Below are 18,381 nucleotides of genomic sequence, written 5' to 3'. Positions count from 1 at the left end.
CTTCTGGACGGCCGCTCACTGCGGCTGCTGGCCGCTCACGCTGGCTGCTGGCTACACACGGTAGCCCATGGCAACCCACTGCAGCAGGGACTGCAGCCTATGCTGTGGCCAGCGACTCACTGCAGCCCAGCTCCAGGTCGAGCTGTTGTTCACCATCTTAGCTGTAGAGGGTGCAGTGTCACTAGCCCTCTTATGTGGGATCCGAACCGGGGCCCTCTGGCATCCCAAGCCAGCTCTTAACCACCGCGCCACTCGGCCGGCCCTGAAGTAGTTGATTTCTATGATTGATTTCTTTGTATGTTTGGAAAAGAACCTTAGATACATTTAATTTAGAGATTATCAGTCATGTCATTTTCAAGAACTCAATTTTATTAGCTACTGGTTCACTTTTGAGAGTTTTTTTTAAAGTATGCTTCATAACCTTTGTGTGTAAATCCAAAGCATGTATGTGAAAACATGACATTTATACTTATGATTGAATCAGTGTTTTTTATTTTAATTATCAGATAATTTTTTCCATTTCATTTTTGATCCAGATTTTAATTACGTAACAGTCCATCATTATAGGAGATTCAAAATCATATTGTGGGGCCGGCCGAGTGGCGCGATGGTTAAGAGTTGGCTTGGGATGCCAGAGGGCCCCGGTTTGGATCCCACGTATGAGGACCAGTGACACTGCCCTCTACAGCTAAGATGCTGAACAACAGCTCAACCTGGAGCTGGGCTGCTGTGAGTTGCCGGCGATGGCGTAGGCTGCAGCCCTTGCTGCAGTGGGTTGCCATGGGCTACCGTGTGTAGCCAGCAGCCAGCGTGAGCGGCCAGCAGCCTCCGTGAGCGGCCGTCTAGAAGCCGGCGACTGATCTGCCTCTCCCGGAAAGAGCGTAATGATGGTGCCAACTTGGGCCAGTGAAGCAACGTCCTCCACAACTAGACTAAAGAACAAAACAACAGCAACTTGTCTGTTCCCCTTCCCCCAGTTCCCCAGCGCTGTTCCCATCCCCCCAATTCCCCAATAAAAATCTTTAAAAAAAAATCATATTGTGAAAAGATAAATAATTATCATCATTATGCTGCCAATGACATTTAAGACCTATTGATGGCTATTGGTTGCTTAAATTTGGCTGTCACTGTGCTCATTTGGACTATTTGTCACTATCTCATGTTTCATACCATGGTTATCAATTGTCCCAGGATGCCTCATGTTAACAGCAACTTATCAGGTGGTCAGTTGAAATATTCAGTGTCACTCAGCCCAAAGCAAAGAAACTTGACCTTTAAGTTATTTTATGCAATCTTAAAGAGATATTTCTAACTTTTTTGAAATATTGAAATAGGTCAAGGACCCTTTATTTGGAAATCACTGATTTAGAACAATCTGCATTTTACAGGTAAATATAGTGATACAGAGAGGTAAATATATTGATACAAGGTCAATATTTAAGCTAATAATACTGTTCTATGAGGTATAGCTACTTAGTGAAAATACTTATATGTGCAACCAATGGATAGTTTGGCAGAATGTAAAAATTTAAGCTTAGCATTTACAGTATTATTACTGGGTTCCTTAATGATTTTGTATGTGTATAAACCCAGCTGCCAAGTTTCAAACTGAAAATCACTTGATACAGTTATTTTTAGATATGTCCAAGTGTTCTGAAAATAACTGGAAAAACACGGGGGATACTTTGTGGAAAATTGGTAAATAATTATTGGAGATACCTGGTTATAAGCAATCATTTTTTTTTTGTAAGAAAACATTTTGTTAATAAAATTCATCCAGGTTAGGTAATTCTTGTTTGCTAGTAAAATTTTAAAGTACATTCAACAATTTCTTAAACTTTTTCTGTATTTTTGCTTAGGCTTCTCCAGGTAATCTTTCTCAGTTTGAAGACATTCTGTTTGGTAACAGTGACATGTCAACTTCCATTGGTGTTGTGGGTGTTAAAATGTCTACGGTTGATGGCCAAAGACAGGTCGGAGTCGGATATGTTGACTCTGTGCAAAGGAAGCTAGGACTGTGTGAGTTCCCCGATAATGATCAGTTCTCCACTCTGGAGGCCCTCCTGATTCAGATTGGACCAAAGGAATGTGTTTTACCAGGAGGAGAGACTGCTGGAGACATGGGAAAACTGAGGCAGGTAAGGGAATAAAGCGATAGAGGAGAAACAAAGCCTAGGAAAGGCTCTAATTAACATGATGCTGTTTTGTTTAAGGAAAAAAATAATTTAAAAGTCAAACTTTTAAAAATCTAATTACCGTAATGTTTTATTTCAAGCAATGTTTTAATGTTTATCTTTGACAGAAACTTTGTATCTTTAATAGGACTTGAGAATAAGCTGTTTCTTATTTAAGACTTGTTCTACTCAGATCATTTCCCCTCCATCCCTTTCTTCCAGAAGAGTAACAATGCCAGCCATAAAGGGTTCAAGTCAAATCACAATTGATAAAAGCAATGCTTTTGCAGTTCAGGGGGGAAAAGGAAGTGATTTAGGGCTACAAAAAAACCCAAAACTATTTATTACTGTATTTAGCATGGATATATATCACATAAATAAGATGCAGTTCTTCTGGACTATTTTTTGATAGTTTGAGTGGAATGTTAGCCTCTTATTTTACTGATTTTTTAAACAAAATTTTTATTGTGCCATTTGTATAAGTGTATTGTTTATTATTTAGATATATCGTAAGGGATCTTGTATTCCCCAAGGAGTCTTTTTTTTTGTGGTCCTCAAATACCATAGGGACTGCATGAGCAAATCTGTGATGGGCATTTTTAGCATAGATAGTATCTGAACAACTTTCCAAGACTATTCTGTTAGATTTTCTAATTATTGGGTCTATTTTTTGAAAGCTTTATGTGAACATACTTTTAAATGTCCATGAAAATTTAGTTTATAGATTTTTAAAATATGTGTTAATACACAAATGTTTTACCAGTGTCTTGCATATTGTATAAAAATTTAAGGTGGGTTAATAATTTGTTAGCTGTTGTCACTTTACGTTCGTCAGTGTTAATCATTTTCCTTACTGCTTTTCTCAGTAACTTAAAATATTTCTTATAAAATAGATTATTCAGAGAGGAGGCATACTGATTACAGAAAGAAAAAGAACTGACTTTTCCACAAAAGATATTTATCAGGACCTCAACCGGTTGTTGAAAGGCAAAAAGGGAGAACAGGTGAATAGTGCTGTCTTGCCAGAAATGGAGAATCAGGTATGTGGATTACAAATGTGAGTTTACCTTAAATTATAATAGTGACTTTTTAAGAATGCTATTTCTGTCACATATATCTCAAACCTAAACTGTGGATCACTGATACTAAGCTTATTTTATCTAAGATGAAGCTTGTGTAAAACTCAAGGAAATGACTAGAAAAGTTTAAACATAACCTTAAAGATACTTTCATAGTATTTATACAGCATATGTTCCTGGGGCTAGGAAGAGTTTTACTGGTTTCATGTGAAAAAGCCTGATTACTGTCACTTAAGTATGTAAGATAGCATAGTGACTGGAGGGGGAAAAAGACCTATCAAAGTTTTATAATGTACGAGCTGTGGGGTCTTTTATAAATTACTTCACCTTTCTGAGAGGCATTTTCATTATCTGTAAAATAAGGTTAAATTACCTGTTTTAAGGATTATTATGGAGATTAGGAAGTAATAAGGGTGAAAGTATATACTGCACGTAATTGCATAATAAATGCTACATTTAGACAATTTGGCTAAAAAATTGGCACTGGTTATTTATGTTCAGTGGTAGAAAATGAATACGAAAAAATGTAACTGGGATTTTCAGTGTTTAAAGGTTATCTTGTTCAACTCTTCGAGGTGGTTATGGCTTGAGAGATTTTTGTGGTAAAATATTGGAAACTCTTGAGTTATTTGTGGATCATTAAATAAAATGAAAAATTCTATTGTATATTTAAATAAGACAACAAACTTAATAACTTACAATTTTCAAAGTAGATTTCAGAATAGAATGAATTGAGACTTTTATGACTCATGATTTTGCAGTGATTTCTTATCACATGATAATTTGATCCTTATAAACTTATTTTACCTTCTTTTATGACATAATCAAAATCCAATATGGATGAGCAATAATTCCAGTAGTAGAGAAATGTATCTCTTGAAAATAGGAAGAAGCTTTTGGGGCTACTAAAAAGTGTTTTTATCTGTGCCTCTTGGTGACACTGCAGGAGATTCTTGTGACAACCTTATAGATTTGTTAGTTTGGCAAGGACAGATAGATTACTATGTTATCAATTAGGAAAAATATGTACATTTACCAAGAATCTAGTGTCAGGTATATTTTAATAAGTAGAGTTTGTTGTTGGGCTATCAGTTTGAGGTCCTGAACCGCTTATTTTATATTCAGTACAGGCGTGCCTAGGAGATATTGCAGGTTCATTTCAGACCACCACAATAAATCGTATGTCTCAGTAAAGCAAATCATGAAGTTTTTCGTTTCCCAACACATATAAAAGTTATGTTTACACTATACTGTAGTGCAATAATTTTATGTCAAAATGTACATACCTTAATTAAAAGTACTTTATTGCTAAAATGCTAACCATCACGTGAGCCTTCAGTGAGTCATAATCTTTTTGCTGGTGGAGGGTCTTGCCTTGAAGTTGATAGCTGCTGACTATGGCAATTTCTTAAAATAAGAACATAATGAAGTTTCCAAATTGATTGACCCTTTCTTTCATGAACCATTTCTCTGTACCATGTGATAGTGTTTGATAGCATTTTGCCCACAGAACTACTTTAAAAATTGGAGTCAATCCTCTCAAACCCTACTGCTTTATTAACTAAGTTTATGTAATATTCTAAATACCCTTTGTTGTCATTTCAGCAATCTGAACAGCATCTTCACCAGTAGATTCTGTCTCAAGAAACCACTTTCTTTGCTCATCTATAAGAAGCAATTCCTCATCCATTAAAAATTTTATCATGAAATTGCAGCAATTTAGTCATGTCTTCAGGCTCCACTTCTAATTCTAGTTCTCTTGCTATTTCCACCACATCTGCAGTTACTTCCTCCACTAGAGTCTTGAACCTTTCAGTCATCCATGAGCATTGGAATCAGCCTCTTCCAAACTCCTGTTAATGTTGATATTCTGACCCCTTCCTATGAATTAGGAATGTTCTTAATGACATCTGGATTGGTGAATCCATTCCAGAAGATTTTCAATGTACTTCGCCCAGATCCATCAGAGGAGTACGTACTATCTATGGCAGCTATAGTGTTATGAAATTTCTTTTCTTTTCTTCCCTTTCTCTCTCTCTTTTCTTCTCTTCCCTTTCTCTCTCTCTTTTCTTTCTTTCTTTCTCTTTCTCTCTCTCTCTTTCAGCAACGCTCCCATTTCTTTTTTAAAAAAATTTTATTGGGGAACAGCTATGGTCATTGGTTACACATTGCTTTCATGCTACAGTGGCATAGTTATCTCTTTTAGGGAGGGCGCAGCTCACGGTGGCCCATGCAGGGATTGAACTGGCATCCTTGGTGTTATCAGCACCATGCTCTAACCAACTTTGCTAACTGGTCACCCTGAAATGTATTTCTTTAAATAATAAGACTTGAATGTCAAAATTACTCTGATCCATGGGCTGCAGAGTGGATGTGTTAGCATGCATGAAACAACATTAATCTTGTCAGTATACTTACATCAAAGCTCTTGGGTGGCCAGGTACATTGTCAATGAGCAGTCATATTTTGAAAGCAATCTTTTTTCCTGAGCACTAGGTCCCAATAGTGGGCTTAAAATATTCAGAAAACAGTCTCGTAAACAGATGTGCTGTCATCCAGGCTTTGTTCCATTTATAGAGCACAGGCAGAGTAGATTTAACATAATTCTTACGGGCCCTAGAAGTTTTGGAATGGTAAATGAGCATTGGTTTCAACTTAGTCACCAGCTGCTTTAGCCCCTAACAAGAGAATCAGTCTGTCCTTTGAAGCTTTGAAACCAGGTATTGACTTCTTTCTAGCTATGAAACTCTTAGATGGGTTCTTCTTCCAATATAAGGCTGTTTCATTTACATTGAAAATTTCTTACTTAGTGTAGCTACCTTCTTTAGTTATCTTAGCTATATCTTCTGGATAACTTACTGTAGCGTCTTTTTCAGCACTTGCTGCTTCACTTTGCACTTCTGTGTTGTTAAAGATGGCTCTTACCCTTAAACCTCACAAACCAACAACTTCTGCGAGCCTCAACAGTTTCTTCTGCAGCTTTCTCACCTCTCTCAGCCTTCATAGAATTGAAGAGAGTTAGGGCCTTGCTCGGGATTAGACTTTGGCTTCATGGAATGTTGTGGCTGGTCTGATCTTCCATCCAGACCACTAAAACTCTCCATTTCAGCAACAAAACTGTTTTGCTTTCTTATCATTTGTATGTTCACTAGAGTAGTACTTTTAATTTCCTTCAAGAATTTATCTTTTGCATTTACGACTTGGCTTAACTGGTGGAAGAAGCCTCACTTTTGTCTCTCTTGGCTTTTGATAGGCCTTCCCCACAATTAGTCATTTCTAGCTTTTGATTTGAAGTGAGAGATGTGAGACTCTTTCAACACCTAGAGGCCATTGTAGGGTTATTTATTTTTTAAAATTTATTAACTTTATTGGGGTGGCATTGGTTAATAACATACGTTTCAAGTGTGCAATTCCATAATACATCATCTGTATATTGCATTACAGGTTTATTAATTGGCTTAATTTCGATATCATTGTGTCTCAGGAAATAGGCTCAAGGAGAGGATGAGAGACCCGGGGAACGATGATCCGTGGAGCAGTCAACACACACAATAATAATTTTTTAAAACTTACTTAAATATGTATATAGCAAAGTGCATATATCATAAGTGTGTAACTGGGTTTTCATGAAATTCACATACCCACATAATCAGCACCCAAAAACCAAAATAGTACTAGCACCTTAAAGACCCTTTTATGCTTCCTTCAGTCATTATCCCCACCCAGGGTAACCTTGGTTCTTACCCCTGACAGTGTAGGTTAATTTGGCCTATTTTTGTAGTTAAATGGAACCAAATAGTATATACTCTTTTGTGTCTGGTTTCTTTTGTTCAGTATTATGTTTGTGAGACTTATCCATATTGTGTGTGAAGTTGTGGATTGTTTGTTTCTATATCTATTATGTTTTATTTCATAGTGTGAACATGCCGGATTTGATCCATTTTGCTCTTAATGCGCACTTGAGTATTTTCTACTTTTGGCTATTATAAATAGTACTGCTATTACAGTAAATTTTCACTTTCTAAAAATCATTTTCTGATCTTAAGGGACTTATTTAAACTTTGATTTTCTTGGTTTGGATTAGAAAGAAACACTAAGGAAAATGATGTGTTTGGAATTTATTTTTATTTTGCCATTTGTTTTTTAAAAAAGTTTCTCAAATTCTAGTGATAGCAGTCTTTTATTTTAAATTCTTAATCTTAGGTTGCAGTTTCATCATTGTCTGCAGTAATCAAGTATTTAGAACTCTTATTAGATGATTCAAACTTCGGACAGTTTGAAATGACTACTTTTGACTTCAGCCAGTACATGAAATTGGATATTGCAGCAGTCAGAGCCCTGAACCTTTTTCAGGTAAACAAACAAACAAACAAAAAAACCCCCAAAATGCATAGATTAAAAATATTGAATAGTTAAAAAATGTTATCTCTGATATATCCTGAAGAATCTTACTAAAGAGTTTAAATATTTTGAAATATTATACTTCCATCAGTAGTTTTGAATTACTGTATTTTTCTGGTTGTAAGCTGTGTAAATAATATTTGTCCTGGCTTTATTAATAATTTGTTATATTATAGCAGTCTTAAAAAAATACATTCTAATAAGTTTTATGTCTAAAACTAGTAATTGTAAAGTGGTTTTGGTTTGGGGAAAAGTATATAACAAAATAAATTGAGAGGGTGAAAATTTGATTTTAGGAAGAACTTCTGTGTAAATTTCTCATTTAATATTTGAAGAATATTAAATGTTCTTGTTCCCAAAATTATTTTTCATGGCATAGTAAGATTTTTGCTAATGAGCATGCCATTACTTTTTGTTTTACTAGGGTTCTGTTGAAGACACCACTGGCTGTCAGTCTCTGGCTGCATTGCTGAATAAATGCAAAACCCCTCAAGGACAAAGACTGGTTAACCAGTGGATTAAGCAACCTCTTATGGATAAGAACAGAATAGAAGAGAGGTATATTACTAGTATATACTTTTGGAAGTTTAATACACAGTTACTCCATTTAATTATTCTGATACGCAATTTTGCACCTATATTTTAGCATCTAACTACACAGCTGTATAGTAATAGAGTGGTAATGATTTATTTAGATTGATTAAATAGCTTATTTTCTTAATTATGTTTCTTGCACTATAAAAAGGTAAAATTGTTTTAGAGAGATGATATGGATAATGTTTCAGAGCATGAACTTGGGAGCCAGAGTACCTTGGTTGAAATATAGCTTTGCCACTTATTAGCTGTTTTCTTGTGCAAGTTATTCAACATCTGTGTCAGTTTCTTCACTTTTATAATGACAGTAATAACATAACCAAATTCATAGGGTTGTTATGAGATTTAGGTGATTTAATATGTACTAAGTACTTTGAACAGGATCTGATACATAAGACGTACTCTTCATTATTCTAGGAAGGATTTAAGGCAGCCTAAACATATATTTCAGAAAATCTTTATAATTGAGGAAATTAATGAAAAAGTTATAATCCTGCTACCTTAATATGATTAGCGTTTGAGTATATTTTTTATCTTTGTTTTAGATGAGTTTTAAAACTTTTAAATGTAAATAAAGTATAATATATATAATAGCACAAATTCTAAGTGTGCAGCTTGATGGATTTTCACAAAGTGAACAGACATCAGTGTAACAACACTTATGGTAAGAAACAACATAACTAGCATCCCAGAAACTCCCCTCAGTTTTCCTGCTACTTACTACCTCTCCTCACTCCAAGAGTAATCACTCTCCTGCCTGACATCACAGGTTAATTAGTCTTGCCTGTTTGTGAACTCTATAAATAGAATCATTTTATGTAGTTAGTTCTTGTGTTAGCCAGTCTTTTGAAAAACATAATTGTAATTCTAATAGTTTTGTACCTGTTTTTTCTTCAATTATGTTTATATTTTTTAGTATTGCTGTTTTATTGTCATATTTAGAGTACATAATATTTTTTATTGACTGAATGCACTTTACCTTTTTCAGTAAATTAGATTATTTCTAATGACCTTATTGTGTACTTAGTATTTTCTTTTTTTTTTTTTTTTTCCTCTTCAAAGATTTTTATTGGGGAGTTGGGGAAGGGGAACAGTGTTGGGAAATTGGGGAAGGGGACTGGCCAAGTTGTTTTTCTTCAATCTTGGTTGTGGAGGGCGCCAATCACCATCTGGCTTCCCGTCGGCAGCTCGTGGCCTCTAAGCTCAAGGTGCTGTGTTCAGTCTTAGTGGTGGGTGGGCATAGCCACCATCCCATGCGGGAGTCGAACCAGCAGCCTTGTTGTTAAGAGAACACGCTCTATTGACTGAGCCATTTGGGTGGCAGCTCAGCTCAAGGTGCCGAGTTCAGTCTTAGTTGCGGGAGGGCGTAGCCCACCATTGAACAGGCAATCTTGTTGTTACACTAGCTGAGTCATCCTGCCACCTGTGGGCAGCTCAGTGACCGCTCAGCTCGGGCTCAGTGTCACTGGCTCATGGGGGAATCGAACCGGCAGCTCATGCTTTTAAGCCAACTCTTAACCGACTAAGCCACCCGGCCAGCCCTTACTTAGTATTTTCTATTTGGCAAATTAAGATAGTGCCGGAATGGGTAAAAGATTTAATATTTTTATGGCTTTGATATTGTCAAATCACTTAAGAATTTGTTGGATGCCTACGAATACTGATGGTATACAAGTGCATAATGATCTCTTGACCCTTTTGTTAGATGCCAGGCAAACATAAAATAGTTGGTCAGTATCATAAGACACCCTGCAAATAATTACCAGGCTAAGTGTTGATCCTGTGGATTCCCAAAAGCTTTACAATAAAAATAACTCATGAGGTTAGCAAATGTGGCTATGCTGATATTTTATTGAAAATGTAGAAGTTGAAATTCTAGGGTAACTTTCTGAAGCCACGTTTGTTGGGGAAAAGTGAGGTTTAATGACTTAAAATAAGAAAAAGGAAGGATTAAATATTTGCAAGTAATTAATGCAGTTTACATTTTTCTTTCAGTTTACAAATTTTTTTTTTTAAAGATTTTTTTAATTGGGGAATTGGAGGAGGGAACACCGTTGGGGAATCAGGGAATGGGAACAGACAAGTTGCTGCCCTTTTGTTCTTCAGCCTAGTTGTGGAGGATTTCCCTTCACTGGCCCATGTTGGTATTATTGCACTCTTCCTGGCTGAGGCAGATAGGTCGCCGGCCATTGGAAGGCCGCTCATGCCGGCTGCCGGCCACTCATGATAGCTTACAGCAGCCCACCTGCAGCCTACGCCGTCGCCTCACGGCAGCCCAGCTCCAGGTCGAGCTGTTGTTCACCATCTTAGCTGTAGAGGGCGCAGCGTCACTGGCCCATGTGGGATCCAAACCCACGGCCCTGCTGCTCAGAGCTCGCGCTCCCAAGCCAATGAGCCACTCGGCTGGTCCTCAGTTTACAATTTTTAACTTTAATTATTTACGAGTAAGTAACTACACTTGTTACTTATTCAGAATAGAAGGATATAGAGTGATAAGTCTCCTAGTCTCCCAGCTCCCAAGGACCCCTTCCTCAGGGCCTCTGCATTGTATATCTCCCGGGACACGATTCTTATTGTGCTCTGTATGAATTGCCATCACTGCCCAGTAGACAACCAGACTTATCAGTTTCTTTAGTGTCCTCCCATGGAAAGTCTGTGGCTAAACAAGCAAAAATTTATGTCTGTTCTGTAATCTTTTTGTTTTTTGTTTTTTAAAAGAAATAATTAGGTAATTTAAATAAGTCTCATGTTCTGGGACATTGGTTATATTTTTAACATTTGGCTGTGGGAACAGAGTAAGTGTGAATGGTCCCCTTACATACAGCTTAATAACTAGAGCATGCGTGTATTTATATTTAGACCCTTTAGAAACCTGAGATGTCGCTTACATATTAATACCAGAGTAACATTATTTAGAAGGCAAGATAGCAAATTAGATTTTCTTTTAGAGGGTAAGTAAAAGTTACTTTCACAGGACATAGTAATTTCCAAAATCTGGTGGTCTCACTAGATTTATTTATTAGAAATTATGTTTGTCAGGATGCCTTTATGAGTCAGAATATCATCTGCTTTTTTGCACTGGTAGCTTAAGAGGAAATATTTTCTCCTTTTATCTTGGTGAGTTTTTTGTTTTTTTTAAATCATTAAGTAGGAAAGAAGGTTTGGCCTTGGTTTTCAAGGCCAAATACTAAAATTCCACAGTAGGAAGAAAAAGTTGTTATCCTTATGCAGGCTTTTGTTTGGGCAGTCTCCTTGTTTTTATCATTCTTTCTCAACTCTGCCTGCTGTGTTTATCATTCTTTCTCATCCTCATGCTGCCTTCCTGGGGTTCTCAGCACAAATCTCTGATTTCCCTGTTTGAGTATTTAGGATTGATCTTCAGGATTACACATAAAATCAAGTTTTTCTGTTTCTTTTGGGATGATTTTCCAGAAGAGAAGATAATGGAAACCTTTTTACCCTGTTGGAACCTGAAATGAGGAGTTAATTTAATTTAAAATTTTTTTTTAAGATTTTTTTTTATTGGGGAAGTGTGGGGATGGGAACAGTGCTGGGGAATTGGGGGAAGGGGAACAGACAAGTTGCTCTCCTTTTGTTCCTCAGTCTAGTTGTGGAGGATGTCGCTTCGCTGGCCCAAGTTGGCACCATCATTGCGCTCTTTCCGGGTGAGGCAGATCAGTCGCTGGCTTCTGGATGGCTGCTCACAGTGGCTGCTGGCCATACACGGTAGCCCATGGCAACCCACTGCAGCAGGGTCTGAAGCCTATGCCGTCGCTGGCCACACACTGCAGCCCAGCTCCAGGTTGAGCTGTTGTTCAGCATCTTAGGTGTAGAGGGCAGTGTCACTGGCCCTCATATGTGGGATCCGAACCGGGGCCCTCTGGCGTCCCAAGCCAGCTCTTAACCATTGCGCCACTCGGCCCGCCCTGGAATCGTATTTTTGATAGTTGGTGGAATTTGCCTATGAAACCATCTTAGCTTAGTTTTCTTTTTGAGGGAAGGTTTCAAATTACTGACTTTTAAACTATCAGAGGATTACATATTTTTTCTATTTCTTATGAACATTTTTTATATAAAATTTAATGTGATTAATGAACAGTCTTATTAGAAACATAAGTCTCCAAACAGAAGTGTGGCTCCTGTAAATTTAGAGATGGTGGTGCTTTATGTGACAGTATATCATGCTTTTTGAGGCAGTGTACTCGTAGGGTCCTTAGACTTCTTTTCAGGTTATATTATCCTTTTGTGCAAGGATATCTTTAGTAATTCGTGTTCTGTGGAAACAGGCCTGGAAGTCATAACAGTGAGTGCAGTTTCTGTGAAACAGTGAAGCGTTGCTGTGGCCTCTGAAGAACAGGAGGGCTTCCAACTCATTACTTTCCAACCACTGTGGTCTCTACTTCTAAATCAAGTTTAGTGGAGACTCCTTTATTCTGGCCTCTGGGCTGATCTGCTAGCTTCTTTGAATTTCGTTTGCCTTTGTATCCAGCATGTACCACAAAGGCATCTGTTTTTCCAGTGCTTTCATGGGGACCATAGAGTTTCTTGCCCCATTAGCTCTTTATCACACTGGCCCCACTCTTCTTAGCTTTTTTAATTAAAAGTTGCTGGAGAAGGTCACACAATGCTGATTGCACCTATTTTATTTTCAAGCCGTCTAGCTCTCATTGCTACCTGGTATTACTTTTTATTTTGACTCATTACAGTTGACCAGTCCAGAATTTTTACTTCCCCTGAAAGCCTTCAGCTACCTCCTGCCTCTAAGTAGATGATGTCCTCTTTAATCCTTATAATCTCAAAATATATGTGTATTTTCAGTCTTTCACTCTGACTCTTTCTCAAAAGAAGAAATAATGCTTTTTGCTTTCAAAGCCAAGGGCCTTTCCATTTTACCTCTGATTATCGTTTTTTCCTATTCCTTCTCTGCTTCAGTTTTCTTCCAGTGTGTCCTACTTTTCTCCCTTCAAGTTTTTGCTGCTGCCTCTCCTTCTGTCCCAAGTATTCTCCCCATCATCCTATCCCTGTAAATCATAACTATCCAGAATATAGGCAAATTAAGTTCCCCAGAATGAAGTTTCCCAGATCCCAAAGCAATTCCTTGCTTTCTTATCCAGGTCACATTTCGTTGCATTTATAGCTCATTGTTACTTATTACCTCAGCACTAACTGTAAGATGAAACATATCCTTGTCCTCCACTAGATTGAATAGTCCTTGAAAGCATGTTCCTCTCTCTTTTATGTCTTGCCATACTCTTTTTTTCTTTTCATTTTTTAATCTTAGGCCTAGCAGAATATCTCCTACTTACTGTATCAAATAAGTGGCTATGATTGCATTAAACTATGTGAAGAACAGAAAAAAGAGACTAAAAAACTTGTAATTGCAATTTTTTTTTTTTAATTGGGGAACAGTGTGTTTTTCCAGGACCCATCAGCTCCAAGTCAAGTAGTTGTTTCAAACTAGTTGTGGAAGGTGCAGCTCAGTGACCCATGCGGGGATCGAACCGGCAACCTTGGTGATATGAGCACTGCGCTCTAACCAACTGAGGTAACAGGCCGCCCCATAATTGCAATTCTTTAAATACCAAACTTAGCTATATGAATACGCTGTCATGAAATTCCAGTCAACTGTTCTTACAATGAGAGATCAGAAATTCCAGTTTTAAAGAAAGGGCAGAATGTTGATTTTAAACGTACCAAAAATTTTGTGATTAATTGTATGATTTAATCTCTTGGAATTTTAGAGATTAACTGACCCTAAAACATCTTGTATTCCAGTCAATAGGCAAATTAATATATCAAATCATGTACAACTGAATAACTATTGAATAGGAATGACAGGTATATTATGTTATGCCAACAGTAACTGGTACTTGAAAAGTGGCATTGTCATGGAAACAGTAGCAGAACAATCTTTTTTTAAAAAGTCTGTTAGCCAGAACATAAACTGACACTGTAATTAATTCTGAAATGGCATACTGAATAGACTTGTGAAACTAGCAATTTATTAGGCTTTTAATGATACACAGACCAAAGACTGAGGGGGCTTTGTATATTGCCTTGTCCTATGTGTTTTAGGAGCTTTTTTCTTCCCTTGATGTTTTACTTCTTAATACTCTTATTGGAACTTGATGCTATTGAACAGTGTTGATTACTTACGATTCATTTTCTGTTCAGTTTGAGAGGAAACAGTGATAAGATACTTGGAACAGGGAAGACATAGAAAGATTCTTTTTTTTTTTTTTTTTGAAGATTTTATTGGGGACTTGGGGAAGGGAAACAGCCAAGTTGTTGTCCTTCTGTCTTAGTCGTGGAGGGCGCAGCTAGCTCAGCTCCAAGTCTAGTTGCTATCAGGCTGCCCAGCTCAAGGTGCCTGCCATGTTCAATCTTAGTTGCTGGTGGGCATAGCCCACCATCCTATGCGGGAGTCAAACTGGCAGCCTTGTTGTTACTAGCACGTGCTCTCACCAGCTAAGCCATCCTGCCACCTTTTGGCAGCTCAGCTTGGGCACAGCTCACTGGCCCATGTGGGAATCGAACTGGCGACCGTGTTGCTCCAGAGCTCAGGCTCTTAACCAACTGAGCCACTCAGCCGGCCCAAGATTCTTGATCAGAAATATCTTCTCTATGGGTTCTTACATTTATCTGAGAGTGGCCTAAGAATTTTGGGATTTTAGGGAAAGAAGAGAAAAAAAAAGATGAAGAGGTAGGTCAGTCAGCATCAGGTTTCATCCTTCACCCCTTACACCTCTCTTCCCTCTTTATCATGAGAGCTCAGGAATTTCTTGTTGTGTGCATAAGATCACTTGAGAAGCTCATTGAAATTTCACAGCTGGGCCCCTCCCTCAGGGATCCTGTATTATTATCCACCTATAAGTGATTTTGATGCTGGTGATTTTGGACCACACTTGGAAAAGCCCAAATAGAGCCATAGGCTTAGCTAGAAAGGCCCACATTTGCTTTTTATTGGATTTGTGACTTAGCTGCATCTGTTCCTCATTTTTGTTTTGTTTTAAATCTAGAGTACATGCCATAGAAATCTTTTCTGGAGCAATAAGTGCCTGAATAATTTCTGATGTTTGTTTATAGCCCCAGTGACTGGTTCATAATACAAACTTGGTAGTAGATTATTTACCCAATAATTAGACATTTGTCACAACAAATAAGTCTGCTGCCAGCTGCCTAGATATTGACATTGTATAGAGTTTTAGTTATTTTTCTCTTTATTTTCATCTTTTGAAAAGTGAATTTTTATTCAGATTCCTTTAAAACCAGTGGTTCTCAACCTGGGGCAATTTATAAGACCTGATAGAATAAATACTGGATTTGGCAACCTTCTTGAATTATAATTCTGTTTCGTTAAAGATTATTGTTTACATGTGTGATATGTATCAGTAACAACAGTGTCCCAATAATGAAATTCTTCTATTTAAGAAATATCAGTTTGATAAAAGTCAAACAATTGGGTATATTTCAATATCCTAAGAGATTGGGTTGTCATGACGTATTTTTTCTGTTTTTCGTTGCAAAAATGCGTCATGACTTTTCCGACAATCCAATACTACTTAACATTAATTTGGTTATTAACAAATTAGAAAGTGCTTGCATCAGTTAGCTTTTTACAGAGCTTTCCATCCTCTATAAAAAGCTAACATTTCAGAATAGAGTCAAGCTTCTTAATGGAATTTTTGAGTTCATTTAGTTGGTTTATGTACCTAGTTGACAAATTTTAATTTTATACACAAATATATTTATTTTTTAAGATTTTTATTGAATTGGGGGATGGGAACAGCGCTGGGGAATTGGGAAAGGGGAACAGACAAGTTGCTGTCCTTTTGTTCTTCAATCTAGTTGTGGAGGACGTTGCTTCACTGACCCAAGTTGGCACCATCATTGTGCTCTTCCCGGGCGAGACAGATCATTCGCTGGCTTCTGGACGGCTGCTCACAGCGGCTGCTGGCTGCTGGCTGCTGGCTACACATGGTAGCCCATGGCAACCCACTGCAACGGGCTATGCCCGCAACTCACAGCAGCCCAGCTCCAGGTTGAGCTGTTGTTCAGCATCTTAGCTGTAGAGGGCAGTGTCACTGGCCCTCATATGTGGGATCCGAATCCAGGCCCTCTGGCGTCCCAAGCCAGCTCTTAACCAACGCGTCACTCGGCTGGCCCCTAAAATATATTTATGATTAACTCTAGTGTAATTTATTTCAGATTAAATTTAGTGGAAGTTTTTGTAGAAGATGCAGAATTGAGACAGAGCTTACAAGAAGATTTACTTCGTCGATTTCCAGATCTTAACCGACTTGCCAAGAAATTTCAAAGACAAGCAGCAAACTTACAAGATTGTTACCGACTCTATCAGGGTATAAATCAACTCCCTAATGTTATTAGAGCTCTGGAAAAATATGAAGGTAACAAAATGACTTTGTTTTTATTTTTCTTCACTCGCTATATTAATACTTAGCAAATATACTGTTCTTATTTATAGCACGTGTGGTTCTGGTGACTTATTCTTAAGTTTTTCTAGTAACAGGTTTGTATAGAGCTATAGCTACATCACAGAAGTCATGAGACAACTTAGAATTTTTGCATTTTAGAAATAAATTTTAGGGTTATTGGGTTTATTAATAGTAACAATGACAGTTGAACAGGTTCAGTTGCTAAAGAAGACTCACAGGATCCTGAATGAGAATGCTTACAAATCTACCAGTATAGATTATATACCAGTATATAAAAACTATTCCCATTCTAGTCAAGGCTTATTATTAGATTGATGAAACTTAAATGCCCTGCATTTAGTTCTACCAAAGTGGAATTAAAGAAAACGAGGGTTTTTTTTTCTATTCCCACACTTCTTTAGTGTGGCTTAAGCAACGATTTATCCTCCTTGTGCCTCAGTTTCCTCATTTTATAAATGAATATCTTCTATGCTTTTCTGATTCCATATCTTCCAGTCCCATTCCAACAGTACCAACTGGAAACAAGAGCATTGACCACTATTAGGGTGATAATCAGGATACTGTTACAGAGATAGGCTCTAATTTACTCTTACCATTTACATTAGCTCTTTTGAACCTTTTCTCATGTGTCTCTTCCCTTTCAGAGTAAATAAATATCCTTTTATTTCCCTGAAAAAGTACTGACCTTGAGTTAGAAACTCCCTTAATTTTCTGTCCCCATGTCCGCATCCCCACCCCTTTACTTCTCTCCCGGTTTCCCTTTAATCTCTCTACTGGCTCTTTACCACACAAAGTATTTTAAAAATAGTTCACATCCTTTTTTTTTTTTAAAGATTTTATTGGGGGAGGGGAACAGACAAGTTGCTGTTGTTTTGTTCTTCAGTCTGGTTGTGGAGGACGTCACTTCACTGGCCCATGTTGGTATTATCATTGTGCTCTTCCCTGGTGAGGCAGTCGTTCACTGGCCATTGGACCATGGCTCACGCCGGCTGCCAGCCACTCATGGTAGCTCACGGCAGTACACTGCAGCAGGGGCTGCAGCCTATGCCATTGCCGGCGACTCAACGTCAGCCCAGCTCCAGGTCGAGCTGTTGTTCACCATCTTAGCTGTAGAAGGTGCAGCATCACTGGCCCTCATGTGGGATCCGAACTGGGGCCCTGCTGCTCAGAACTGACATCCCAAGCCAACTCTTAACAAACGTGCCACTTGGCTGGCCCCACATCCTATTTTTTGAAAGAGGTATCCTTGTGCCTCTGTCTTCTTCTTGTGGCACCTAGATCTCTCTTTCCATTCCCAGGCAGGTTTCTGGAAGCCTGCATTTCTATCTTTTATTCACTCAACTGTCTTTCAGCCCTGACCACAGTACTGAAAGGGCATTTACTAAGTGACTATTGCTTGCTAAATTCAGTGAATGTGGTCCAGTTCTCATCTTACCAGGTTTCACTGCTGACAATCTTTTTTTCTTCAATTTTATTGAAATATAATGAACATGTAACATTGTATTTGTTTAAGGTGTACATCATAGTGATTTGATATATTTTTGTGAAATGATTACCACAAAAAAATTTAGTTAACATCCATCACCACAAAGCTACAATTTTATTTTTTCTTGGGATGAGAACTTCTAAGGTCTACTCTTTTATTTTATTTATTCAATTTTTTTTTTAAAGATTTTT

General features: G+C 37.7%; 1 protein-coding gene across 1 annotated transcript in view; it reads left to right on the top strand.

The window, feature by feature from the left end:
* The window catches only part of MSH2 (mutS homolog 2), a 73,389-nt gene that overhangs the window by 19,981 nt on the left and 35,027 nt on the right, over nucleotides 1–18,381 (top strand). The window contains exons 3-7 of the mRNA XM_019655873.1: nucleotides 1,860–2,138; nucleotides 3,068–3,214; nucleotides 7,457–7,606; nucleotides 8,079–8,212; nucleotides 16,457–16,656. Coding sequence (XP_019511418.1) covers nucleotides 1,860–2,138; nucleotides 3,068–3,214; nucleotides 7,457–7,606; nucleotides 8,079–8,212; nucleotides 16,457–16,656 — 910 coding nt within the window. The remainder of the gene's footprint in view (nucleotides 1–1,859; nucleotides 2,139–3,067; nucleotides 3,215–7,456; nucleotides 7,607–8,078; nucleotides 8,213–16,456; nucleotides 16,657–18,381) is intronic.

The sequence above is a fragment of the Hipposideros armiger genome, unplaced genomic scaffold (assembly GCF_001890085.2).
Source record: "Hipposideros armiger isolate ML-2016 unplaced genomic scaffold, ASM189008v1 scaffold_248, whole genome shotgun sequence".
Lineage (NCBI taxonomy): Eukaryota > Metazoa > Chordata > Mammalia > Chiroptera > Hipposideridae > Hipposideros > Hipposideros armiger.
Note: the sequence above shows the minus strand (reverse complement) of the source record. Positions and strands in the feature narration are given on the sequence as shown.